This window comes from Hyaloscypha bicolor (assembly GCF_002865645.1).
Source record: "Hyaloscypha bicolor E unplaced genomic scaffold K444scaffold_117, whole genome shotgun sequence".
Taxonomy (NCBI): domain Eukaryota; kingdom Fungi; phylum Ascomycota; class Leotiomycetes; order Helotiales; family Hyaloscyphaceae; genus Hyaloscypha; species Hyaloscypha bicolor.
This window is the reverse complement of record NW_020194619.1, coordinates 166,338-191,450: the sequence shown is the minus strand read 5'-3', so window position 1 is coordinate 191,450 and position 25,113 is coordinate 166,338. Positions and strand designations below refer to the sequence as shown.

The window sequence follows — 25,113 nt, the reverse complement described above, 5'->3', positions numbered from 1 at the left end:
AAGACTTTTTCCTGATGACTCGACGAAGTGGGAGCTGAGCTCAGGTATAAAGGACTGCCCCATCATCTTGCTATACAAGGAAGCTTCCCCTACTCACCATCAAGCAATAACTCTACAGCTTAGCACCTACCTTTGGCCAAATCTACCTCCCTTCATACGTCTATTGATCGCCATCACTGAGCATATACCCTCGAATACTATTACATCAACCTGCTTGCCACATCCGAACAAACCACAACCACAATGCCATCCCAATACTCGATCACCGAGCCTCACCCACACACAGGCAAATACGTCCACTCCGGCCGTGGCGGTGCAGGAAACACCTTCAAAGCCCCTAAGACCAGCAGCGGTACCTCTGCACGCGGTCCAGCCTCTCTTCTCGAGACCGGACTCCCAAAGTCGACCTCCAGGTTCTCCAGCGGACGTGGTGGGGCAGGAAACATTCACGAGCCCAGCGAGCGAGCAATCTTCTCCTTCGATGAAGAGCTAGAGCGTCAATCTACCCGAGAGAGGAGATTGAAGGAGTCAGGCGTATGGCACGTTGGCCGAGGGGGAGCAGGCAACTATGCTGTCGCTCGTGCCGGCTCCGGACGCAAGGACTCGACCTCCTCAGCGGGCAGCGATGCCAGCTCCAGAAGTGGATTCTTTGGTCGTTTGAGCCACACTTTTGAGCGCCAGCATTAAGTGCTCTGATCCTTTTCCCATCTACATATCTTCCGTTCAGCGACACGGCGTCTTCTCATGGCTTTCGTATCATCCCGGCATAATGAGCCTGCATTGTTTTCAGCGGGTTGGTGCTTTTCCCCGCCTCTCTTTACGATGACGGCTCTTCTCTCCTCTTTTGTCACGGCGCAACGAAATTCAGAAAAAAGCGGCATGCATAAACGGCGTTGGTTTACAAGTATTACTATGGAATGGGAAAAGCTTGGGACCTCAAGGCAATACTGGCTGGCAGACTCCAGGTTTCTTGGCTTGGTGATTTTTTATGGATCTCTTCCTTTGTCAGCGGCGACACAGCGACAGTGATGGAAATACCCCAAGATCTTTTTGTATATACCCGGCATTTTGTCATTGTTTTTGTATTTTCTGGTGAGGTTTTACTTCAAGCTGGGTTAAGGTGTCAAAGAGGATGGGCAGTCACACATAGCGAGTTAAAGAAGAATAAAGACCCAAATCTACAGTACACATTTTATAGAGCTTTTCCGTCTCAGCTCTGACTGCGTTGCACGAAGAATTTTCTCAACGTGGAATGCCAAAAGTCCCTCGGCTATCCAGGGCGGAATAGAAGAAGAATTGTTTTAAGGCAGTGACATGTCACCCAATTCCTACAACGTGCTGTGTTCCCAACACCAGCCTTCTTCCTCCTGACACGACAACACTCGGGCAACAGCCCCTCGCCCTGCCCGCCCGACCAATAAACAGTGACAGCAATCATCTTATTTCAACTCCTGCACCATGTGTCGAAACCCAAGGCTAACAATGCACTCTGCAGCTTTCTTTTCGTAGCCTTCCATCCACGATGCCGTAACAAAAATGCAGGATTTGGCCCCGGAAATGCGGGGGAGGGGGTTGTGTAACGTAATGATTTGCGGTGTGTGCAGAGGTGGCGTGGTGCCAGATTGGGATGGGGTTCTTGGCATGGTTGAGAGGAGGGTTCAAGTTCCACCGTTCCAGGCGTGCTGTTGTTCCCAGGGGAATGGAGAAGAGAACTCGTGATAGCACGTCATGTGATGCTTCGAGGGAAGGAGGGGCAGAACTGATGTCAAAGAAATCTAGAGGAAGAAAAACTGGCCGAAATTACTTTCACTGTGGATTGGAAACAAGAATCGTTTATGACCATAAGTTGATGAAGGATTGAATCTCTAGGGCGTGACAATGGCTCTCATGTGATGAGCGGATGAGGTGAGAGCTTCGGCGTACCCAGCAAATACTTGAGATTTGTCAAAAAACTTAATAATGAAGCACAGTCTTCTATTGCTAAAACGTCTTCTCTGAAGCATCTCGGACAAAGAAAATTTGTGTAGACATCAAGGAGAACTGTTGAGGTTGTGATGAGCATACGTGCATTCCCTGGAAAAGAGGACCACTTGCATATTTTCGCCGGAGTGACGAAGTTACGAGTCTTGCTCATTGCTGCACTTGCATCTCGTTCCAGCCTTTGACATTTTCAGTCAGAATCAAGGATCAAGACTCATCGCGGAGGAAGAGGAAGGAGTTGAAGGTTGCAGATCCCAAAAAGGCTAGAACGCGAGAGCTACCCCTGTCGCGTACATTTTGGCGAACCCCAAATTGGACGCGCTTTAAGATCCAGGAGACGAAAATCACGACCACGCTCATCTCGCCCACGACCCTATTCTGCCAAATTCGAAGGCATAAACTATTTCTCCTTCTTCAGACCACGCCTAAACGCTGGTTTTCCCCACACTCCGTTCTACCTAACGCGCCGTGAGCCCCAGGCTCCCCAACATTATGGCCGACAACCTCCACAATGCCCCCATAGTCCTGGACAACGGCTCAGGCACAATCCGCGCCGGCTTCGCAGGCGACGACCTCCCCAAATGTTACTTCCCTTCTTTTGTCGGGCGGCCGAAACATCTCAGAGTGCTAGCTGGCGCATTAGAAGGAGATGTGTTTATTGGACAGAGGGCGCAGGAGTTGAGGGGCCTGTTGAAGATCAGATATCCGTTGGAGCATGGCATTGTGACGGATTGGGATGATATGGAGAGGATTTGGGAGTGGGTGTATGGGGAGGGACTGAAAACTTTGAGTGAAGAGGTGAGCATACCTCCAGCACGAGTTAGGGGAATTGAGCTTATCGAGAGCTTGATTTTAAACCCAGGAGATCAAGAGACCAGATTGCTAACGGAAAGTGCAGCATCCTGTCTTATTAACAGAACCGCCTCTCAATCCTCGAAGTAACCGCGATACTGCTGCCCAAATCCTCTTCGAAACCTTTAACGTCCCCGCACTCTATACATCCATTCAAGCCGTTCTCTCACTGTATGCCTCTGGCCGAACTACTGGTATAGTTCTGGATGCAGGAGATGGCGTATCACACGCTGTACCGGTATACGAAGGATTTGCAATGCCGAGCTCAATACGGAGGATAGATGTAGCTGGGCGAGACGTCACAGAGTACATGCAGCTATTATTACGGAAATCAGGATACGTTTTCCACACGAGTGCCGAGAAAGAGGTAGTGAGGATGATTAAGGAGAAAGTCAGCTACGTGGCAGCGGACCCGAAGAGGGAAGAGAAGGAATGGTCTGGTGCGAAAGTTGGAGATGGCAAGGTGGTGGAGTATGCCCTGCCTGATGGGAATAAGATCAAGGTAAGCCTAGGCTGCATTGTTTAAAGGTCTTCTGCTAACAAGAAACAGATTGGCGCAGAGCGTTTCCGCGCCCCTGAAATCCTGTTCGATCCCGAGATCATAGGCCTCGAATACCCCGGCATCCACCAAATTGTCGTGGACGCCATAAACCGCACGGATCTCGACCTGCGGAAATCTCTATTCGGGAATATTGTCTTGTCTGGAGGAAGTACATTGACGAAGGGCTTTGGTGACAGGTTACTGCATGAGGTGCAGAAGTTAGCGGTGAAGGATATGAGGATCAAGATTTTTGCGCCGCCGGAAAGGAAATATTCCACCTGGATTGGAGGTAGTATTTTGGCGGGACTGAGTACTTTCAGAAAGGTATGTGGTGTGTTGGAGGTGATTTGAATGCAGAGAGCTAATTTGATTTTAGATGTGGGTCAGCATCGATGACTGGCACGAAAATCCGGATATCATCCACACGAAATTCACATAATCCTTGAATACCTGCCCTCTCTTCTTCTAAAACTTCCTTCATCCCGAATAGCATACCATCAGACTAGCAGGCTCTTACGACGTGGCATACCAGGGGTAGAGCCGGTCTTTTGGAAGTGGACCTTGAACCAGCTGCAGACTGAAACTACAGGTCGACAATCCATCTGCGATGGCCATCGTTCCTTTGAATGAGGAACAAATTGCGCCTACTAGCGACTCCCAAGCATTTGAGCGCTGTCCCGTTGATATAGATATGTATTTCAAGGGCGAGGGCCAGGAAATGGGCGTTCAGGGAGGATCTCGTAATGTGTAAAATTGTAAAGAAGTGTGTCCGAGAAGATGCTAGATCAATGATACCCAGTCAGTCACTCAAAGGAGAAGGAAGCAACAGGTTATGTGACATGCACTCGTGATTTCCGATTCATAAACCCTCTCCATATAAAAACAATGCTGTATGCACCCCAAAATGCCAAATGCACACGCCATCCCTCTCGTCCCCCGACCCCAACTGAAAAGTTGATGCGAAAAAAAGGGGGGGATCATAGTCATCACCTCCCAGCCCAACCCATCCATCCCACCCTCAAGCCCAAAGCAGACCATGACAACAACCCAAACGCCAACAATATGCACCAATCTACCCCATAAACGCCATATTCCAAAATCAGATGCTCCTCCTATCACTATCATACTGCTGCAGAGGCCGAAGCCTCAACCTCCTCAGCCTTCCTCGCCACGACCTCGTACCACATCCCATGACTCTCTCTATCGCACAAGCCGACCTTCCTGATTTCCTCTACTATTGCTCCAACTTTATGCACGAACTCAGGTAATCCGAGAGTTGCAAGGCTCTCGCTTGCCGTACTGGCGCTCTTGACTTTCTCCTTCTCCGTCGCGGCGGCTAAACGGCCGAGAATGTGGCCCCGGAGTCTCGTCATCAGGAGTCTCATGACGGGGTCTCGGAGTTCGGTCACTGCTGGAGCAGAAGATGGAGAGGCAGTTGGTGATGGCGAGATGGAGATCGCTGCAGCGGCGGACACGATCCGAGCAACGAGTTCTCTGATGTGGTTTTTCGTCGCTACTGGCATTGAGCGTGAAGACTCGAGAGCGGCTTGAATGCCTTGTGATGCTTGCTCTGGTCCTTTGGCGTTTTCCAGTACGGAGAAAATGCGGGTTGCCTCTGTCTTCCATTGGCTGCGGACGTCTCTCTTGAGGAGATTCTTGCATTGAAGAAGGATTGCTCCTGAAGTGATGATTCGTAGGACGTCAGCTCGGATGCGAGTTATGCGTTTGGTGTCGAGCTGCAATGTCTCAGGGATGGGGATTGAGGCGTCCAGAGACGTGAAGATATCGGTTAGCATTTGAGCGTATATCTTCTCGGGCGTAGGTCGACTTCGTGGTAAGTCGACATTCTCAGGATCCCGTCTGGCTTTCTCAGCCAGAACTTTCGTTCTTGCTTCTCCCCATGCAGCCTCTGCTGCTGAGAGTTTGCCTGACGTTTCTTCCATCAACTCGGCGAATCGTGATGTCTCATATTGGCCAGCATTCTTGACCAATTCAGGAGCTGCTTGCATCAACATGAAATTTGCGTAATCGAGTTGCATGAGGTCAATCCCGTGCATCAAAGCGGTCAATCGATCGACCACATCCCCCGTTTGCATCTTCTTCTCCACGATGTCTTTAATTTCCTCATCTCTGAAGGGCGCACAGAGGCGAGGAAGGAGGCTGGCCATGAAAGAGAAGAATTTCTCATATGAGAAAGAGCCACCGTGGAGCTCTCTTGCAACAATCTCGCTGTCGAGAGCCTCACCAACGAGTTTATGCATCGAATTGCCCTCTTTGAGAAGCTGCTGGAGTCTGACTCTGATATTCTCGGCCATGGCAAGGACCCAAGCATCGCTGTTCCCTGCCGCAAGCTCTTGCCGCATCACGTCGAAGATAGCGTGCATGGTAGAGGTTCTTTCTTCAAGAGCATCCTCTTCAATGCGATATTCTCGATTGATAGCCACCTCGTGAGTGAGAACCCGATTTTCCGGAAGTATCGGCCTGAAAAGCCGTAGCTGATCGGCTTTCGACTGTCGATGTCTAGGTGGTGTCGAGGGAGGCGTCAACGTCTGCAAGTGAGATGTAACTAATTTCTCGGCTGCAGATAGCTCGTCAATGTTAGGTTGACTGGGCGCAGGAGAATCTGCTGCTCGAGGTCGTGAGTCGCCTGTAGGCTTCTTTGCTGCTCTAGCCTTTCGTGCTTCCCGGATAGCGTTCGTAATCAGTTTCTTGCCTTGGACGGCACCAGCAAGTCTCTTGATTCTGACCATCAATTTGAGCTGGTTTTCTCGGATGCCATCGCGGTATGATTCGGTGACCGCTTCCTCGGTACTATCCTTGACTGACTGCCATATGGAATCCAACTCAACGAATTGTAACACCATCATGTCGATGAGAGTAGAGGAATCTCGAGCCTTCCAAGCAATGAAAGCATTAAAGAAAGAAGCGTACACCTCTGACAGTGTAGACAACTGTGCTGGAGGAGGCGTATAGTTGTTCGCAGCGTTCAACCGTGACAAGACATTCTCAAAAGAAATGAGCAAATCTCGGGCCTTGGCTACAAGGTCCTGCAACTGCGGATTAGCCAGATCATCTCTTCTCATCGGTAACGCTCCCACCTGCTCCTGCTGGCCATTGTCGCCAATGTCGCCTTTACCGCTAAGGACTTGAGTCGGATGACCCAGGATAAGAAAAGCGCTCAGGAAAGTCCGGACCGCAGTCATCTCATTGACCGAGCCAGTTTCCCCTTCCTTCAATCCACAAATCCTCAGTATCTGCGCAGTGCCCACTAAGACTTTCTCCTGCGCTAGTAAATCGACTACTTTCTCAAATGAGGTTTCTCGAACGCTGTCAATCGTAAGACCTAATGCTGCGAAGTGCTTTACCGCCTTCAATCTTTGATGTACCCTCCATTTCTGTTGTATCCTGGCAGCGGCCGTGGCTTCGCTGATGGTTTCACGGACGGTTGGTAGTGGCGACGTGCTCTTCCTTGGGTGGCTGAGAGAACGCCCTCTCTTACCATTACCTCTATTCAGAATCTCTTCTCGTCTTCTCTCGGCCTCGGCAAGCCTCTCTTCCATTTCTCGCCTTAGCTTCTTGCCCTCAGCCTCTCTCTTCTCCTTCATGCTCTCCGCAATGCCCTTGGCTCTCTTCACCTCTTCCGCACATGCTGCCACGATCTCGGCAAGATTCTTCTCCCGTGCTTGCTGTGCAGCTAGAGCCCTCTCCTCGCTGTTTGTTGTGCTCCTAGGCGCCGCCTTTGCCAATGCAGCTCTCAAGCGCACTTTCTCCGCGTGAGCAGCTCTATCTGCCAATCTTGCCTTTCGATCTTCGATGATGGAGGCGCGGCGCAAGTGTTGCGCGATATAATTGCTCTGCGGTCCGCCATGGCGACTTGAGGCATGCGACTGATGGGAATGTGCAGAGGATACGGAATTGCGGCGGGAGGACGCGGCAGAGGACTTACGGCGGTTTGTTGAAGGTCGATAAAAGCGTGCTGCGATCCGAGGAGGCGGAGTGTGTATCCTGTTATCGTTTGACTCCTCGGTGATGAGGTCGAGATCTGTGTCTCCTGGCATATCGGCGGGGTGGCCTGTTGATTCGGCCAGGTTGCGATCTGGGTCACTCAAATCCTGCGAAGCGCGACGCATCTTTAATGGTGGTGATGGGGCGTGAATTGGTGAGTTGAACTGAGACAAAGAAGTCCGGGAACGGGTATGCTGAATGCAGGCGTCGGGTAACGAGCTGTTATGTGAGTGTTTCGATTCGAAGTGAATGAAGGTATTGTCTGTCTGTCGCAGAAAGAAGAATGACGAATGGCAAAGTGGGGTTCTGGAAAAGGAAGCGTTGGATCAAAACCCTGGTCTAGTCCCCAAACAGTATACAGAGAAGGGAATGAGTCGAACAACAGGCAAAGCCTAAAGGCAGAAAAGGAGGAGGTTGGAGTTTGGGTTCGATGTCGTCAAGTGTAGGGCTCAGTCGTGACGCTTGCGGGATGTCAGCGGCTAGGCCGGAACCGGTTTCCAGCCACACCAGGATTACAGAGCAGAAAACCCACATGACAGAAGCAACCAGAATCATTATATATTTATTTTTCCAGCTCCTGATCCCTTAATCACCTGAGCTCAAACAGGCGCAGCGTGACAATCGCATCCATAATTCGACGCTGAAACTTACATATGATACTAATGCGACTCTGACTGTCTTGTTTTTGTTGCACACGATGGTGTTGACCGCCTGCCACATGCAGAAGATTTTCGCGGATCATCCGAACTAGAGAAGTTCCTGACACCAATGACAAGTCGGAGATAGAATCAACCTCACAATTACGAAATCCTATAGCAAGACAAGAAGTTTAGCTAGAGCTTTAATTTTGGCGTTCCAATCTCCCATTAACTCAGCAGTCCGTGAACTTTGCAGAGTAAGTGACCAAAGCTCGATCACATGAAGACATGCTGAGCTTCTGTAATTGGAAAGGGTAAAAAGGACGTACCTATATAAGGTTTCCATTCCTACATGTTGGGGCCCTTAACAGGCTCGAACGAGCTTACGTAATTACACGCGTGCTTGATTACGTACAAAAGCATAATCTGGAATCACATCCTCCCCTACTTAAAAACGAACTTGCCCCTGAAATTCGTGCAATAAAAGAAAATGCAAAGCCTCAAGCTTGCTCAAGCTTCCCAATAGCTCCCTTTCATCCCAAAGTTATTTCGTCCGAGGAGGTATTTCTTGCTGTTATCCCTTTACCATAGACTAGATCAGATAAAAAGGATCCATTTTCGTTCGAGGAGGTATTTCTTGCTGTTATCCCTTCTCTAAAGACTAGATCAGATAAAAAGGATCTCTGAAAACTCCGGAGTAGAGTTCTAGTACAAGATCTCAGCTAAAACTGAGCCTTTTTATGGCATTGCTACCATATGTGATTGGAAAGGGTAAAAAGGACGTAAGGTTTCCATTCCTACACGTTCGGGCCCTTTAGGCTCGAACTAGCTTACGTGATTCCATGTGTGCTTGATTACATACGTACAAAAGCGTGATCTAGAATCACACTTCGAATGTCCAAAAGATACCGGTACAATCGTAGTGAAAGAGCCAAGGAAATTCTGGAAGAGCAGCGAGTGCTGTTTAATCACTTCGCCATTATGAAAAATAGTTCGAGATGTCGAGCTCATCCGATATCATATCACATCAAGCTCATGATACTCTGGCACGTTGAGTCCTTTGCCAACTTTGAGATAAGTCTTATATACAAGAAGATAACACAACCACATCTCATCGCATTCATCAGAAGAAGCCTCTTGTCGGGTATAGTGTTCGTTGCATCTGTACAATACAGAAACAGAACAGAAAGACACGCCTGTGCTTCCATTCATGCCTCCAGTTCCCCATTTTTCATCTTAGAACGCCATTCCCAAACCGGTTGGTGATGCGTCGCTTGTCGGTTGTTGTGTTTGTTGTTGACAGATGAACAGATAAATAGAAAGCTGCATACATACTTAATTTCATGTACATAGCAAACTCTCTAGATATCGATTCCATCTACGCAAAATGCCAAAGGTAAGGCACCAAAAAAGTCTAAAGGAACAAGAAGAAGGCAAAGATTTGTTTTGTTCCATCTCCCCACTCGTCGTCCCCCGTTTCCCCAATCATGGCAAACGAAGGGTTTAGTAGCTATCAGTAGCCTTCGTAATCGGCGCAGTACCAGTCATTTTCGCCTTGGAAATGAATCCTGAGGATGGGAAGATGCTGCTGCACTTCTTCTTGGTAACTGTCTGGGTTCCATTACCGTATGGGGATCCAGTGGACATTGGGACGGGAACAACAGTGGCAGTAGAAAGAACCACGACAGGGCCGGGGTTTGAGGGGGAAGCAACTACGTTCACGTTGGCACCGGAGGCGGCAGCACCTGAGTTCTGAGTTGCGGCGACCGGTGAAGCCGTCTCGGTCTGGACGATTTAGTATCGGTTCCAGAAGTTGGAGGAAAGACTTACCACAGTAATGGTCAGCGCAGCTTGGGTGACTGTAACTGTAACTGGAGCGCAAACTGCTCCAGAGCTACCTGCTACGTCTCCAGAATTTGCTTCAGTAGATCCGGCCGGATATCCAGTGGCGACTTGGGAGACAGTGATGTATTTGGTGGACGTTGAGAACTGGGTCAACGTGGTGGTGCTGCTAAAGATCGAGTCAATACTTTGCGTTTTCTCATTGTCTTAAGTGTTTGTCCTTACTCAGTGGGCGAAACCGCATTGTTATTGTTCCCACCTTCTCCAGACGTACCAGAGGACTCACTGCCAGAAGCGGCCGGGGTGGCGTAGACAGTGGCGGTTTGAGTCTTTGCGATGGCTAAGAGACCGAGAAGTCAGCTCCTTTGTAATAGGACAATTAAAGACCCGTGATGAATAGAGCTTACTGGTTGTAACAACGGTGGTGGATGTGCCGGATCCAAGCGTGTAAGTCAAAGTCACAGGGATTTCCGTGGCTGAAGATGTGAGGACAGTGCCGTTCAAAGCAGAAGCTGTAGGCGTGGAAGCGACACCAACTCCTGTGCCTAGCGACGTTGGTACGGTGGCGTTAGAAGAAGGAGTTGTTACGACACCTGCCACTCCGTTTGTGGAAGAAGTGCTTGGTGAAGATAGAGGTGCTGAACCCGAGGCACTTGTGTATGATGCCAAGATTGCTGAGCTTGCGGACGCGGCTTCGGTAACAGGGCAGACGGTCTGTAGACTATTAGGAGTGTGCCACAAATATTCAATGATATACATGCCGTATCCACTGTAATGGTATCTGTGACCACCATCACATTTGTGGCCTCTGAATGGCCTGCTGGGCAGTTTGTGATGGTGGCCGCACAGCTTGTAATTGTGTGGGTGACCTCGGCATAGACAGTCAACGTTGTTTGAGCACCAGCATCAGTGGTCGAAGAGTTCCCTTGACGGCGAGGGTGGAAGTGTTGAGCCGCATGCTGGTGAGCGGTGGCCAAGGCCGCGAAGAGGGCCACAGACAAGGTGGTGAACTGCATTTTGGATATGGTGATCGATTCAAAGGATGAGGTGTTGGCGGTTTGAAGTTATTCTCTCTTTCAACGCTCCTAAGCAATCAATGCTTTCCCAATCCTATAACAATAGTCTTCAATGAGTGTCGTCCTCGTTGTATGGTCGTTGGGGCCGTGGTGACGAGAATCTCGAGAATATGCACAGTGAAAATGAGCGAAAGTCGATTTCGCAGTAGAATCTCTCAGGAAAGAAGGACTGAAGGTTGGAAAAGAGAAAGAAACTCTAAGCAGAAAACGACTGTAAAGAGCGTAGTTATCAAGATAGATCTTGGTGGAGAGAAGAAGAGGAGAGAGGGAATTCAAGGGATACGGCAGACAGAAGAGGTGTGCGGATTACGAATGAGCAAGGGTCAAGGAGCTAAATCAGGACCCGCGCAGGCGCCGCCAGCGGCCAGGGCATGGGCATGGGCATGGCATGGCACGACACTTCCATGATGCAGGCACAGGAGAGGAGCGCGGAGCGCGGAGCTCAAGACTCGCCAGACCTGGTGGACCTGGTGTTTGGGTCAACGGAGAGAGGCTGTGGGCGCAAGAGGCGATCGAGAGGCGCGGGAGGTGGCTTCCCTTGTCGAGCTAACAGGCTGATTAGGGGGCTCGCTTAACGCGCCGGGGGCTTCGGGACAGCTGATTGGCGTTTCGGCTTGCAGATGGCCCGCCAACGGGCGTGTGTTTCTGTGTGGTGGTCGGCGGTGGATCGTCAGGTACCTGGACCATTTTGTTCCAACCACAACTGGTTGGCCAAGTCGTGAAACACCATCGGACGAACCGATGAACCGCGCCAGCGACTGGGAGACACCCGCGAGAACACAGCCAGCGACGGCGCAGAGGGGAGAGTTGGACGAAGAATCAGAAACACAAACATCTCGAGCTCCGTTGTCTCGTGGACCGACTCCCGCAAGTCTCGGTGAGATGGAGCTCTCCAGAAAGCATCCCGAATTCGTTGCCCCTGATCTACTATTGAGATCAACAGGCCCGCTGGCGATGATGACGACCCGGAAATTATCCCACAGTCGAGAGGCCGGGACTGAGACCAAGCCTGCCAGATCTCCACGCCTCAACCAAGTGTGATTCGGTGCACCACCACGCCAACTATCCAGGTGCATAACTGGTCTGCACTCGACAAGTGATCAGCTTTCCCCTGGACCGTTACTTCTGGCTCGGCGCCTTCCGCCCGGCACTCGATTTAGAACAATCGATCATACCTCGTAACTACAAGTTAAAACCTCGAAAACTTCGATATTTGTTTCTTTCAGCTGTCTCTCCTCAAGACCTTGAACTTCAAGATTCCTGGTTCGGTTCCTGGGTCACATCGTGATGACCCCCCAGGCCTCTCTGACCACTGACTGGTCAATCCGTCCGAAAAGTGTGGATTTTTGCAGCCGCACAGAGGCATCCTGAAACGGGGCTTCTGCACGACGTGAGAACTTTTCATTGGCAGGCCACGACAGCCACAGTGCCAAGTATCTGAACCCCTGGATGACCTCAACCTTGGAGTCCGGTTTGCATTCCAGCTCACGGAAGCTTGCACTGTCAGGTAGCTCTCATGATGCTATTCCCGTCATCTGAGAGCGTTGCTGAACATCGCACCGCATGATTGTGGGATTGTGGCCCGAACATCGATGTATCCCGAAAGGTCAGGAATTTCGGGTTGACGGGTTGTCATCACAACCATCCCACTCGAATGAGACTCGACATGGATACGAGAACTCTCACCCCACACACCTCTTTCTCATCCTCGCAAGTACCCCGCGCTTCCGTTCTGCATGAACTCAATTTCAAGGCGCAGCCTTCTGAAATCGGCCGAGCTCCATAGATATTCCAATTAGGGTTGCCGAGAGTTTCATCTGACAAGCCCTTCTGATCCCTCATCGGAGATATCCTTTAGCCTTGCTTGGCGCCTTGCTTGGCGCCTCGGTTTGGAGACACGTCCTTCCAGAAGGTTAGCCAGGCTAGGGCTCAACCCTCCGCGATACCTCAAATAACTCGGGAATGATGTCATCAGATTAATTAAGAGGAGCGGACCAGACACCAGAAAGCGAACGAATTCCCTTCCTGGACGAGCGCGATATTTACTTCTGAACTGAAACCCTCATGGTATGTATTGAAAATCAAACAATTTCACTCCAGAATCATTCTGGCTCGCGATCAGGGAAAGCGTCCCATCAAGCGAGTAGTTCCATCGAAGGGCAACGCCTCGTAAATAGGTTCAGAAGCAAACTTCCTCTTTTCTTGTTATTGCTCAGTTCACATCGTTTCTGTGCCTTCAAATGTCTCCATGTTCGACTTTTACTTTCGTTTCCATTGATGCGACTTCATTTGCTCTGCGAGTTTGTCTTTTCCCAGCTTGTAACCTTCAACAGCTTCACCGCTTCTTCTGATCTCATTTCCCCCCGACTTTGTTCCTGTTTTCACTCTTGCTCGCCAAGCCAAATCTGAACAATCTGCATCTCCTGCTCCAGCTCAATCTGTGTTTCATGCGTCCATCTCTGAGGCTTCCCGCTTTCCAACTCCGCAATGTCCGTTTTGCATCAGCTTGTTTGAAGTGCCGCATGTTACGACGGAATTCCAGCACTGAATTGGTCTCGTTGTTCTGCTGAGAAAAAAGATCAGCTCTGAGTGACACCTCTGGTGCATGTCTGCAAGTGGAAAACTCTACCAACCAAGTACTCATTTATTCTCAACATGCCATTCAACCTCCGCGCATCCATTGATCAATGAGGAAATCGACCAAGAAAGAGTGCTTCGCATCTCGTATGTGGAGGGTCTCTTCGGTCTCAACCTGAGGTCAATTCTGTTGTCTGCACCCTCGTCTTATCTACTCAATGGCGTCAGCTTCTGAAAGACATAACAGCATGCACCGACAGTAATTGGATTTCAAAATCAGAGTTTGCCGGTTTAAACACCGTGTTTAGAATTTCATAAGGGATAACTGGGCGGTTTCATCATTTGGGACAAATTGGGGCACAAAAAGTAAGAAAAGACTTCCTGGTCTATGCCTACGCACCAGGGCGTATTCGCTCTGCGGATAACAAAACTTGATCGATGATGAAAACGACCAACAAGGGACGATTCGGTATCTCGGATAGGGATCGTCTCTTCAGTCACCACAATTCTGAGGTCTGTCCGAGAAGCTTCTCCTGTACACTGTCCCTGTCTTTTCAAAGCGTCAGCATCTGAAATTCAACATAGGTGTGTATGGAGTGAGATTTGGATCTGAAAATCAGAGTATGGCAGTACAACATAGTTCTTAGCACTTCATCATGTCGGTTGGCCATTTCATCACCTAGGGCAGTTGTGACCCGGAAAGAAAAGGAAAGATTGCCTGGTTTGCTTACCTACGCTACTCAATTGACTCCACGTCGCTCTTCGGGCATGCATACATTACAACAAGCCTCGGCCGATGATGAACTGGACCCAGAAGTTACTACTCGGTATCTCGTATGCAGAGCGTCTCTTCGGTCGTAAGCTGAGGCCAATTCGGAGAGTTCGAACAACACAACTACTGTCCATTTAAGGCGTCAGCTTCTGAAAGACAATAAGAGAATGTACCCTGGGATTAAACTTGGAATCAGACATGTCCTATGTGACGGCATATAATAATTGTTCCATTGGAACTGTGCAAGCAGGCTGCGCAAGGTTCATCATTTGTATTTTTGGAATACAGTGGGGGAAAGAAGTAACTTTCCTGGTCTAGTGTCTATGCAATGGATCCTTAACCGGCCTCAGCGGGTTTGCGTACAGAACGACAACCCTTGATCGATGATGAGATTGACCCAGAGGAGAGTATGCGGTATCTCGTATGCGGATTCTCTTCGTCGCAATCCGAGGTCAATCGTCGGCGTTCAAAAGATAATTCCTATGTCTTTAAAGCGTCAGTACTTGAATGAAACCAACAGCATGTATCAGTGAACTGGTCTTGAGATCAGACTTGTTCCAGCAGGACGGCAACAAAATATCACCACAAGCAGGCGCGTGGCTTATTGTGTCCATCACCAAATCGAGACACGGAGAGGGAGACAAATACATTTCCCAGCTTGCTTGTCTACGCAGGACAGCCCATTGGTAGTTCATTTGGGTTGCGCATAGTTGATCGACGATGTTGTTCGAGAGAGAACAGTCCCAAGGTCGCGATGCATTCCGTGTTGAGGACGGCTCTTGCTCGGTGTTCTGAGATCAACTCGAAAGAACCATCTAGCGATCGATGATGAGTTACCAGTGAGTGCTGTAGATGCGCAGCTGATTGAGGATCATTGAGTGTCGTGTTCCATTCGTCGTGCAGCCTGCGCGAGTGGAGTCAGGAACTCTTCGCAAGACTACATCATTGAGTAAGGTCTTACCAACTGCTGAACGATTTCAGTGGAGTATCGGTGTGGTGCCTGTCAGTTGCAGGCACGATTTAATTATACAGCAGCATCGCAGATGGAGTGAGTGCTGCGGGAGGTGACTGTTGATGCAGAGGAGAAGATGCACAAAGGGGAAGATGGCTCTGTTCTGCTAGCTCTGTTTACGTTTACAATATGGCAAGTGCGATTATGGTTTCCGAAAAGCCATCATCACAGTGTTGGTAGTTACTTCCATCATTTGCTCAATATGCTTCCTGTCTTCTGGTGGTTGCCGAAAACTCTAATCCCCTTGGAGGCAGACATCGCGAAATACTCACATCTTGTGGAGTGTTTCACTGGCGCAGCTCAGACAAACCACTGGCGAGATTTCAATTGGAAATAGAACTGTACACCGAATCGCTGCCGTCGTCTATTGGGGCTCGAGTCTGAGGCGCCCCACTCGGCCTATATTCTTTTGCTGCAATCTCGGAAGACAACATTCTAGAAAACGGGCACCCCAACCTACCCTACTACTGTTCGTTGGGTAAGTATTAATCTCATATTCGGCTTCTATCTCCAAATCTGTTACAAACTACAATCAGGGAGAATGGTCTTCTGCGTCCAGAAAAGACTCAGGTCTCCGCTTATTATCTCTTCTGCAATTCACACTACTCACTTACAACTTGAACACGATGAAGAGGAAATGGTAGAGAGGGTCGCACATTAGCAAATCCGTACTGGGGTGCTAAATATCCCCAACCTCCCTCAAGATTCCAAGTTATGAGGTTTACCTAAGGTGAAACTCGAAAGGTTTCCATCTCAATTTTAGCTGGAGATTGTGTTGGACGTGGCACTCAATGTTCGAAAGATCAATGTGTTTTGACTAAGATTTCTCCAATGAATAGTATCCATGAATTTATCTGACTTTCCATCGCAAGTGGATTTCGGCTTTCGAGTTTTTTTTGCACATTGCTTCAATGTGTGACAAGCTCTGGGACATTGAGAATCAAGTTTTCATCTCAGATTAATATCAACCACCTTACCTGGCTTGTCTAATCCTGTGAACCACCGTTTCTGGAACTTTGCCACACAACTCAAAACCAGAACTATTCCTTAGATACTAACCCATCGCTTCTAGAGTACTGGCGCAAGGTTTGTGTGCAATCTGATGTTTGCATGGAAGTACGGTCTGTTAAGATACTCATGTGGTGGTGTTCTGTTAGCTGGGAATCTTCCTCTAATGTTGGTGGTGGAAAATTGGTGGTGGAAATCTCGTCATATTGGTGTATAAACCAAATTCAAAGCTTAGCACTTTACAGTCTCCTGAAATGCTGAAGTGGATTACATGACTCGAACCTTCGCTTAGAAAGGGGCCGCGATTGGAGTCAGGTGCTGGCATCGCACGTGATTTGCCCAACCTCCACCTTCATTATCACTATCACCACCAACCTCCCGCCTCGTAGACCTGTTCCCATATGGGCACCATCATTTACTTCAACAGTTCAAGCGATTGGAAGTCTCTTTTTTCTCATCAAGTCCATTTCCTATGCATTGTCGCTCGGAAACGTTCCGAGAGGGATTGACCGTCGACAGCCGAAGGCGTTGTTTGATGCAGCCTGCCCAACTGGATCCCGATCTCTACGGACTGTTTCTCCTCTCCCGAGATCTCTCCAAGATCTGACCTCAAGGTCAGCCATCTCACATCACCACCACAGAAGTCGTCGCAGCGAGGTTGGCGACAGTCCACTCAGAGAAGCTTTTACGAAGTCTCGCTTCAGCGAGAGCGAGGTTCATCCCGGGGAGAACCTTAAATGCCCTCGTATACCCATCGGAAAAAGAACCATTTTCGCGTTTCAACACTACACATTCGCATACCGTCTCATCCCATTCCCATTTGACATCTCCATTGACGTCATCTTTCCATATTTATTCCTGTTTCAAAGTCCGTGCCTACCTCGACTACACTTTGGAAGTTGTCTAGACTTCAGGATGGCATCGTGTCCCAGGTTACACGTTGACCTGCATTGATTTGCACCAGGGTAGTACCCTGGACCACGACGTTGGGCTCCATCATACCAGCCATTGATGCTCACAATTCCGATATTTTGCTTTTCGTTCCATATAATACATCTAATATTTTCAGGCATTGTTATGCATCCCATCCTAGGTGAGGTGAAATGGAGGAGGCTCGTGGCACGTCGGTGGCTGGACGTGAGTTCACTTTACCAAAGAGAGAAAACTACGAGCGGCCGGAACGTTCGTGATGAGATGACGAAGGTGGTTTATGGCTAGGAAGTGCAGATGAAACGGCTATAATACCTTCCAAGATATCCCATCTTCTGTATCTCTCAACTCGCAGCAATCAATCAACCCTACCTTCAGACACACCTTATCGTCCCAAGTCGGACATATTCATCGACCATCACGGAGAAAGCACTAAGGAGACGTCCATCCAACACTTGGATCCCTGAACAGCTCCCACCCCCCGAATTCTAAGTCGAAATGCAGGGAGACGGGCCCAGCGAGCTGCCTCTGCACTATGGCAGCAAGACCTCAGATGGAGAACTCATTAAGCGTCCCAATTCTCCAATACTCCCGAACTCCCCCGGTCGTTCCTACCAACCCTCTAAGCGCCTTGCATACTCGCCGGAACGCACACCCATTGACCTTCCATACTCTTCTGGCAACCCCGAAGACTTTCGAGGAGCAGGGCTTAGACGCAGACCCAGCCAAAATCCTACTCGACGACACTCCGGAGGAGATTACGACCTTCCTCGACCCAGTGTCTCAGTAGACGGTGGTTCTCGACGGCCATTGAGATCCAGAGATGATGGGTACTACCGTGATGAGGAACGTGGATGGTCACGACGAGACGAGTACGCTCCTCACCCTGATTCTCAGGAACGATCCCGGCCACCACGGACTTACCGCAACATTGAAGGCTGGGAAAGAGGGCCATCGTCAGCTTCGAAGGCTTACTTCGAGGAGTCAAGATATGACCGTGACCTTGAAAGAGGCAGAGAGGATTCGTTTGCAGAGAAGAAGCGGATCAGCGATGAAGACAGTGTCGATGGTTACAACTATGATGCCCACAGAGGCGGGCAGGCCAGAGGCACAATTGACTTCAAGAGTCTGAGTCCAGAAGAGAGAACCGAAGTCCTGAGGCTTCCATGGACACAGTGGATGAACAGTGGCGTCAAGAATCGTAAGTCTCATTCCGTCTTTCAAAGGTTCTCTTGCTAATAGAGACGAGATTTCGTCGCAACAATTGGAGAGTTCGTTGGCACGACTATGTTTCTTTTCTTTGCCTTTGCAGGCACCCAAGTCGCAAACATCCAATCTGCCGCTTCCGACTCCTCCTCAAACACGAGCAACACAACATCAGGAGCAGCAACAGGCTTCAACGTCTCCGTTTACCTCTACATCTCGGTCATTTTTGGCTTCTCCCTGATGGTGAACGTATGGATCTTCTTCCGTATCTCAGGAGGCTTGTTCAATCCCGCCGTCACACTCGGAATGGTGCTCGTCGGTGCACTTCCAATTGTCAGAGCGATTTGTCTTTTCGTTGCCCAAATTGCTGGCAGTATAGCCGCCTCTGGCATGGTTATTGGCCTGTTCCCTGCCAAGTTCAATGTTAGGACGACGCTCGCCGGAGGTACCAGTTTGGTGCAGGGAGTGTTCATCGAGGCAATCTTGACCGCTGAACTCGTCTTCACCATTTTTATGCTTGCAAAGGAGAAGCACAAAGCTACATTCATCGCGCCAGTCGGCATTGGACTTGCTCTATTCATCGCTGAAATGGTTGGTGTCTTTTATACTGGCGGTTCACTCAATCCAGCAAGAAGTTTCGGTCCTTGTGTTGTGACCGGCATCTTCGATCATGACCATTGGATCTACTGTAAGTCGCACTCTGCCACGCATCCATAACGCTTACTGATTTCTTCCTAGGGGTCGGACCAATTCTCGGGTCGCTCATCGCTGTCTTCTTCTACAAGTTCATCAAGATGCTTGAGTATGAGATGGCAAATCCAGGACAAGATGGCGATGACAAGAATGATCCAACCAAGAGCGAGCAAAAGCGAGCTGAGTTGGTCGAGAGACGACAGGCAAGAGCCACTCGACGGCCTGGAAGCCGACACTCCCGCTAAATGTCATGGGATGGAAGTCAGACTGCAACCTATGTTTAATGGGTTATATTAATGATTGTGAATGACTCTGTTGGTCTGCTATTATTTCAATTTGGAGTTTACTGTCGCTACAATCCCTTTTATACCGCCGCTGATGCAATAATGAAAATACACCCATCCTCATTACTATTAATTCCCATTACCCCGCTGTGATGATGCCACCCAAAAGCAGCCAAGTCCTTTTCCTGTATGACACCTCTCACAGAATTCCAGGAATAATTGCCTTCCTATTCCCAACCTTCTCCTTCCCAAATCTCTCAATGTACCACTGCTTCCCCGAGACTGCTCTCGGCAGCATGGCTGTAATCTCATTGACCAGAAAATTCCTGGCAGGGACACAGCCCCAGCCCCCAACAATCCAGAAACCTCCCCACTCAATCCACTCACACAAATAATGCGGATACAGAATCCAAGTGAACAGCCCGTTCTGCGGAATCATGTAAACCTTATCCACGCCCTTCTCACCGCTCTTTCCTTTCCCCGTACTACTGTCCGCTTCCGCAGCCCTCTTCTTCTGATTCCGTGCGGCCGCTCGGCGAATCTCTCGCAGCTCGTCATCGTGGTAGATGTTAGTGAGGAGTCCGAGAGCCCAGATCATTATACCGAATACTATGCGCCCGCCAGCTTTGAAGTTTGCTTCTTTCTGCCACTCTGCACGGGTTGTGGGGCCGTAGCCTCCGAGCCAGCAGCCGATGGAGGTGCCATTTGAGAGTTGGAACGTGAGGGCGAAGAGCCAAACGAGAGGGTGGATAGGGGACATCGAGGGGTTGAGGAAGGGTGTCATGATAGCGCGGTAGATGTAGTGGATTACCTGCAGATTTCATGAGCACTGCAACATATCTATGACCGAGAAAACGTACGAAGAGAGCTCCCATAACCTTATTCTCCCAAGGGAGTGACGCGATGCCTTGTTCTGCTGGTAGCGTGTTCATGATGTAGAGAAGAGTGAGAAAACCTGGCGCCTCCATTGTGAGCCACGCGATTTTGCCCGGGATATTGAATCGACTATTTGAAGATGTCTTGCCAGCTCCATACCAGGAGATGGCCCACTGTAAGCTTGCCAACTGTCGTTGTCAGTTACTGATCGCACTGAAAAGGGGAGTTTCATACCACTGGGAAGAATTGAAACAGGTATACAACCCACTCCCAGTTCTCTCTTGACGGAGGCATATAATTCTTGATGAGCGCCATGTTGATGATTTCTGTGAGTGCAGCCTGCTCGAAAGCAGGCGAAGATTTTATGGGAGTGTTGTTTTGTTTTTTTTTAAATTGCGGCGCGTAATTGCCTCAATGAGGTCACCAGTTGAAGCCAAGGCCAGTTTTCGTCTGTGCAACGTCGCCCTTTTCAGCCTTGCATACGACCCGCCTTTCCAGCCCAGCCTCGTCTTATCCTTATCCCGATTGGTATTTCAACGTCAATCCATCTTCTCAAACATCTACAACCCTTGGAACAGTTTCTTCAATTGTCAAAATGCCACAGTACCTGGGCGATTAAGTTGAAACTCATACTCTAGTCCTTCATGAACACATTAGTTCATCTGTCTCCTCCAACTTCAACTCTCATTGAGATCTCCCCATCCCAACAATGACCACGCCCTCCCCCTCCACCGACCCAATGCTCCGCACAGCACTCCAAACCTACCACTCAGCCCTGCATACCTTCGCCTCCTCCCCATCCAATTTCCAAATCCTCAAATCTCTCCGCTCCTCCCGGGTCCCGCCCCCAAAAACCCTCTACATCCTCGACAGTTCCTTCAACCCACCCACTCTCGCGCACCTGCGAATAGCCAAGGCTGCCCTCCTCTCAGACCCAATCGCCGCACCCACACCAAGACGCCTTCTCCTCCTCCTAGCCACCCAAAATGCAGATAAAGCCCCCAAACCGGCTGCTTTCGAACAACGACTCGTTATGATGGAGATCTTTGCCTCCTCACTCATATCAGAAACGGAGCAGGAAGTAGAAGGACTCGGCATCGACATCGGCGTGACGAACCTCCCTTATTTTGCAGATAAGGCGAAATCGATAGAACAGTCGGGGTTGTATCCGGTTTCAACGCAACAAGTTCATCTCCTGGGCTATGATACGTTGACTCGTTTGCTGTCGACGAAGTACTATCCCCCAACGCATACGCTTCAGCCTCTTCATCCTTTTTTGGAGAAACATCGGTTACTGGTTACATATCGTGCGGATGATGACTGGGGAACGCGAGGCGAGCAAGACGAGTATTTGAAGGATATTGAAGTAGGGAAGCGGGATGGGGATGGGGCTAATAAAGAATGGGTTAGTGAGGGGAGGATTAGGATGGTTGAAGGGAGGAAGGAAGGGGAAGAAATAATCAGTAGTACGAGGGTGAGGGAGGCGGCTAAGAAGGGTGAGAGGGAGGCTTTGGAGAGGTTGGTAACGAAGGGGGTAGGAGATTGGGTTTTGGTGGAAAGTTTGTATTTGGATGATTGAATTGTTTGGGACCTATCTAAGTTCTCTTCATGAAAAGAAACAGTAAGAAGAAGTTAAACCATACCGATGTCATTGAATGATGATTCTCTGACCTTTCCACCACCAGAGGGACGGATAATCATTAAGGAAATTACATCCATAACGATTGCTAACGCTGTCCGAGCTTCTAGATACTCGAACCCCTAAGAGGACTAAACAATACCCAAGAATAACCTACTTTCGTCTTCCCCAAGCATCATCAGCTGCTTTCAACACTCTCTCCCTCTCGACCTTCTCCAAAACCTCCAACTCTGAACAATGATCATCTGTGCTTCTCCTCACAAACACCGACCCAAAACTCATGTTCCTGTTCCTCCGTTCAGACTTATAACCCTCCCAGTCTCTTCCGGACCAAGTCCGAGACTTATCCTTCTTCGAACCCATCTTGGGCAACATCTCCTCTAGCATGTCCGCGTCCACGTCCTCGAATGAATCAACAAGGCAATCGTCGTAGAACTTTGGATCCGCAATACTGAGCATCGACTCGTTCATTTCCCCTCCGATTCCCAAGTCCATACTTCCATCAACATCGGCCTTCAGAAGCTTCAATTGTCTCTCCCTCTCCTTAAACTCCACCTCGGCTTCCTCCGGATTCTGTGCAGCAGTAATCATCGGAAGAGGCAAGACTTCCAGCTCAGGGTATTCCAGTTCTCCAGCCATACTAAGACTGCCTCTTCGGCCCTTGGATGAACTCTGCTGCTGAACCTGTGTATCCGTTCTATACACTTCTTGATCAATCTTTTCCTTGACCTTATCCAGGACCCCCTTCTTCCTCTTCAGATACTCAAGTTCTGTGTGATGGCCATCATCCTCGTGCGCAAGGCACCAAACAATCTCTCCATCCTTTCTGCCCAGATTCGCGAAGTCTTTCGCTTCAACGCGGTCAACTACTGAAGCGCTGGAAAGGCGCTCACTCCGATTGTGACTAGGAAATCTTGACCAACTAGCGGGATATCTGTGGTCGGGACCCGTTGGCTTGCTCTTTTTGACGATATTTTTACTTTTTGCTTTGGCTCTTGCCGCAGAAGCCTCCATCTCCGCTTCCCAGGAATCCATAACCAATTCCTTCACGGCAACACGTTCTTCAAATTTTTTCTTGTATTCCTCTGCTGCACTCTCGTGGTCGTTGAGATCAACCTTCTTCTTACCCCTTCTCATACTGATGAGTCCTTCAAATGCACCTTTAGGGCGTTCTTGCTCTTCTTCGACGGCACTCTTCTTCCTGCCCTGGCTACTCCTTCTTCGTGGAATAAAAAGTTTACCTCTCACTTCGTTTGCTTTAGCATCTCCCTTATTTTTGACAGCTTTCCCCCACAAGCCTACGGCGTCATCGTCTAGAGGAGAAAGAGGGCTCGCTCCTGGGGAACGCAATACTTCTGGTTGAAAGTCTGGGACCGGAACGCTAAGCAACTCTTCCATGTTTTTCTCCGCTCCATCATAGCTTCGAATCGCGAGTCTAGCTAATTTTGTGAAAGCGGACGACTTGCGCGATTGAGGTTGCATGACCGGCGGCGGTTCAAAGTCGAACTCTTCTCGAAACTTGCTGGAGACTGGCGTGCTGGGAACACGTCGAGCCTCTGAGGAGGCGAACCTGGTTTCAATAATGCTCAACTCAGCTTCCATACGTCGGAAAGAGTCCGTCTCAGAAAAGACTACAGAGTTATCATCCATTGTTGGACGGTGGGCATATCTCGCCAGAGGAAGCCCAAGACTACTTGAAGAGATATCTCCAGTCGAGGCGTTCTCCGAAGCGTCCAACACCGGAGAGGCTCTTAGATCTAGCCATTGGGTGTAAGTGTTATGAGATCAAGAACAGGCGGGAGAAATATCGTGCTTACCTTTGGAATCGTCAACATCCGCCTTGTTTCGACCACCTTGCAAGAAAGACGGAATGCCGAATCCTGAGCTTTCCCGCGAAGGTTGAAGACTATGGCCAGCAGATAGGTACACAGATGATGTGTTGCCTCGAGCGACTTGGCCCCACGACTGAGGGATTCTTTTACTCAAAGGAATCGAATCGGAGGTGTTCTGCATATAGCGTGCCCTCTCAGCACGCATTATACTGGAAGCATCGCCGTTACTAGATACGCCACGTTCGTGAGAGCCCAAGCTTGATAGCTGCGGTGATGAAGAGCTCTGAACTCGTGATGCAAGTCGTTGTGATATCCTCATCTCGTGGAGGTGGATTGCAGCTGAATCATCGCCCACGCCGTCAACACCCCCGAAGTCATCACTTGTCGAGCATGTGTGAGCGTGAGAAGTAATAGATTTCTGATTGGTGTTATCTTCTGAAGCTGCGATCACTTGTGAAGAAGTCCTGAGGCCTTTATCATGAAGATATCTGACTGGTTGAGCAGAGTCTTTCAGTCTCTCGATGCTCAGGGTAATTGGTACTGCATGTTCTTGGCTTAACTTGCGCAGATGCTCACCGCGTTGGCCTGATGCAAATGACAATCTCCAAGACGATTTGGTTGGCTCCGTGATACTTGGTAATCGAGTAGGTTGCAATAATGGCGACGGGGGCATTGGCGGGAGAGAGCTCCGTTTCCGAGATGGAATGTATACACGGGTTTCAGATTCCCCGCTGCCCGGAGTATGTAGAACAGGTGAACTGTGTCTTCGAGATAATGTTCCCGTGGAGTTCACCAAGGTTTCGCTCGAAGCGAGAGGGTGGGTTATTCGATTTTCATCTTGAAGTGACTTCAGATATTCCCGCAGAGGGTCGTATCCCCTGGGAAACGTCAGTACGTGATTCCGCCAAGCATTCCGATCTTCTTTGCAACTTACTTATCAAGGGGAGAAAGGTATGGTAAGGGAATTGCTGGGTATGGCAGATCAGGCGGTGTCAAAGCCGGGAGGGGAATATAATCCCCTGGAATCCAGGATCGTGGACTCTTCCTGTCAGAAGTAGTTTGCCCACACACCAAAGATGAGATAGACTTCGCATCATCATCGTACACTCCTTCATTGCTCAGTTCCTCCCGAATTCTCCGCTCTCTGATTCTTCTCAACTCTGCTCGACGGTCAATCTCTTCTTCACTTGTGCCAACACTGGATCTCGAATGCCGCTTCGACAATGCTGAGTCTCTCGAAAGGTGCTTTTTTAATCGCTTGGTAACACTTTTCAGTGTGCTAGAGCTCTTCTTGCCCTTGATTGTCATAAACTTCATCTCGATATCCGAATCTGACTTGTCTCCTTCAAG

The 25,113-nt window shown here is 49.4% G+C and overlaps 9 protein-coding genes across 9 annotated transcripts; 5 read left to right on the top strand and 4 right to left on the bottom strand.

The window, feature by feature from the left end:
- Positions 1-243: 243 nt before the first annotated feature.
- K444DRAFT_644542 (uncharacterized protein) lies at positions 244-687 on the top strand (the record flags this gene model as incomplete). The annotated part of the gene is made up of 1 exon (XM_024884976.1): positions 244-687. The coding sequence occupies one exon, from the start codon at positions 244-246 to the stop codon at positions 685-687; it is 444 nt and encodes a 147-aa protein (XP_024733673.1).
- A 1,785-nt stretch (positions 688-2,472) lies between these two features.
- Positions 2,473-3,812, top strand: K444DRAFT_535141 (Actin/actin-like protein; the record flags this gene model as incomplete). Its single annotated transcript, XM_024875264.1, has 4 exons — positions 2,473-2,778; positions 2,879-3,334; positions 3,383-3,697; positions 3,750-3,812. 4 exons carry the CDS (start codon positions 2,473-2,475, stop codon positions 3,810-3,812), a joined length of 1,140 nt encoding a protein of 379 aa, XP_024733672.1.
- Positions 3,813-4,494: 682 nt separating this feature from the next.
- Positions 4,495-7,503, bottom strand: K444DRAFT_535349 (uncharacterized protein; the record flags this gene model as incomplete). The annotated part of the gene is made up of 1 exon (XM_024875282.1): positions 4,495-7,503. One exon carries the CDS (start codon positions 7,501-7,503, stop codon positions 4,495-4,497), a length of 3,009 nt encoding a protein of 1,002 aa, XP_024733671.1.
- A 1,897-nt stretch (positions 7,504-9,400) lies between these two features.
- Positions 9,401-11,072, bottom strand: K444DRAFT_34791 (uncharacterized protein). The gene is made up of 5 exons (XM_024872082.1): positions 10,620-11,072; positions 10,266-10,572; positions 10,084-10,198; positions 9,850-10,027; positions 9,401-9,801 (listed from the first exon to the last, which is right to left on the bottom strand). The coding sequence occupies exons 1-5, from the start codon at positions 10,872-10,874 to the stop codon at positions 9,520-9,522; spliced, it is 1,137 nt and encodes a 378-aa protein (XP_024733670.1). The 5' UTR covers positions 10,875-11,072; the 3' UTR covers positions 9,401-9,519.
- A 233-nt stretch (positions 11,073-11,305) lies between these two features.
- K444DRAFT_665262 (uncharacterized protein) lies at positions 11,306-12,175 on the top strand (the record flags this gene model as incomplete). Its single annotated transcript, XM_024887055.1, has 2 exons — positions 11,306-11,429; positions 11,497-12,175. 2 exons carry the CDS (start codon positions 11,306-11,308, stop codon positions 11,973-11,975), a joined length of 603 nt encoding a protein of 200 aa, XP_024733669.1. The 3' UTR covers positions 11,976-12,175.
- Positions 12,176-17,731: 5,556 nt separating this feature from the next.
- Positions 17,732-19,377, top strand: K444DRAFT_593285 (aquaporin-like protein; the record flags this gene model as incomplete). Its single annotated transcript, XM_024878298.1, has 3 exons — positions 17,732-18,434; positions 18,483-19,127; positions 19,178-19,377. The coding sequence occupies 3 exons, from the start codon at positions 17,732-17,734 to the stop codon at positions 19,375-19,377; spliced, it is 1,548 nt and encodes a 515-aa protein (XP_024733668.1).
- Positions 19,378-19,414: 37 nt separating this feature from the next.
- K444DRAFT_565356 (steroid 5 alpha-reductase) lies at positions 19,415-20,607 on the bottom strand (the record flags this gene model as incomplete). Its single annotated transcript, XM_024877099.1, has 3 exons — positions 19,415-20,227; positions 20,277-20,480; positions 20,527-20,607. The coding sequence occupies 3 exons, from the start codon at positions 20,605-20,607 to the stop codon at positions 19,616-19,618; spliced, it is 897 nt and encodes a 298-aa protein (XP_024733667.1). The 3' UTR covers positions 19,415-19,615.
- Positions 20,608-21,031: 424 nt separating this feature from the next.
- On the top strand, positions 21,032-21,871 carry K444DRAFT_535280 (Nucleotidylyl transferase; the record flags this gene model as incomplete). Its single annotated transcript, XM_024875273.1, has 1 exon — positions 21,032-21,871. One exon carries the CDS (start codon positions 21,032-21,034, stop codon positions 21,869-21,871), a length of 840 nt encoding a protein of 279 aa, XP_024733666.1.
- A 73-nt stretch (positions 21,872-21,944) lies between these two features.
- K444DRAFT_34712 (uncharacterized protein) lies at positions 21,945-23,690 on the bottom strand. The gene has a single exon (XM_024872075.1). The coding sequence runs from the start codon at positions 23,579-23,581 to the stop codon at positions 22,085-22,087; it is 1,497 nt and encodes a 498-aa protein (XP_024733665.1). The 5' UTR covers positions 23,582-23,690; the 3' UTR covers positions 21,945-22,084.
- Positions 23,691-25,113: the final 1,423 nt, after the last annotated feature.

Excerpts from the sequence above, each read along its gene's own strand:
- K444DRAFT_34791 (XM_024872082.1), bottom strand. The coding sequence starts at position 10,874 with ATGCAGTTCACCACCTTGTCTGTGGCCCTCTTCGCGGCCTTGGCCACC. Across the intron at positions 10,573-10,619 it reads ATACCATTACAGTGGATACG|ACCGTCTGCCCTGTTACCGA; the intron begins GCATGTATATCA and ends AATAGTCTACAG. Across the intron at positions 10,028-10,083 it reads AATGCGGTTTCGCCCACTGA|CAGCACCACCACGTTGACCC; the intron begins GTAAGGACAAAC and ends CTCGATCTTTAG.
- K444DRAFT_34712 (XM_024872075.1), bottom strand. The coding sequence starts at position 23,581 with ATGGATGATAACTCTGTAGTCTTTTCTGAGACGGACTCTTTCCGACGT.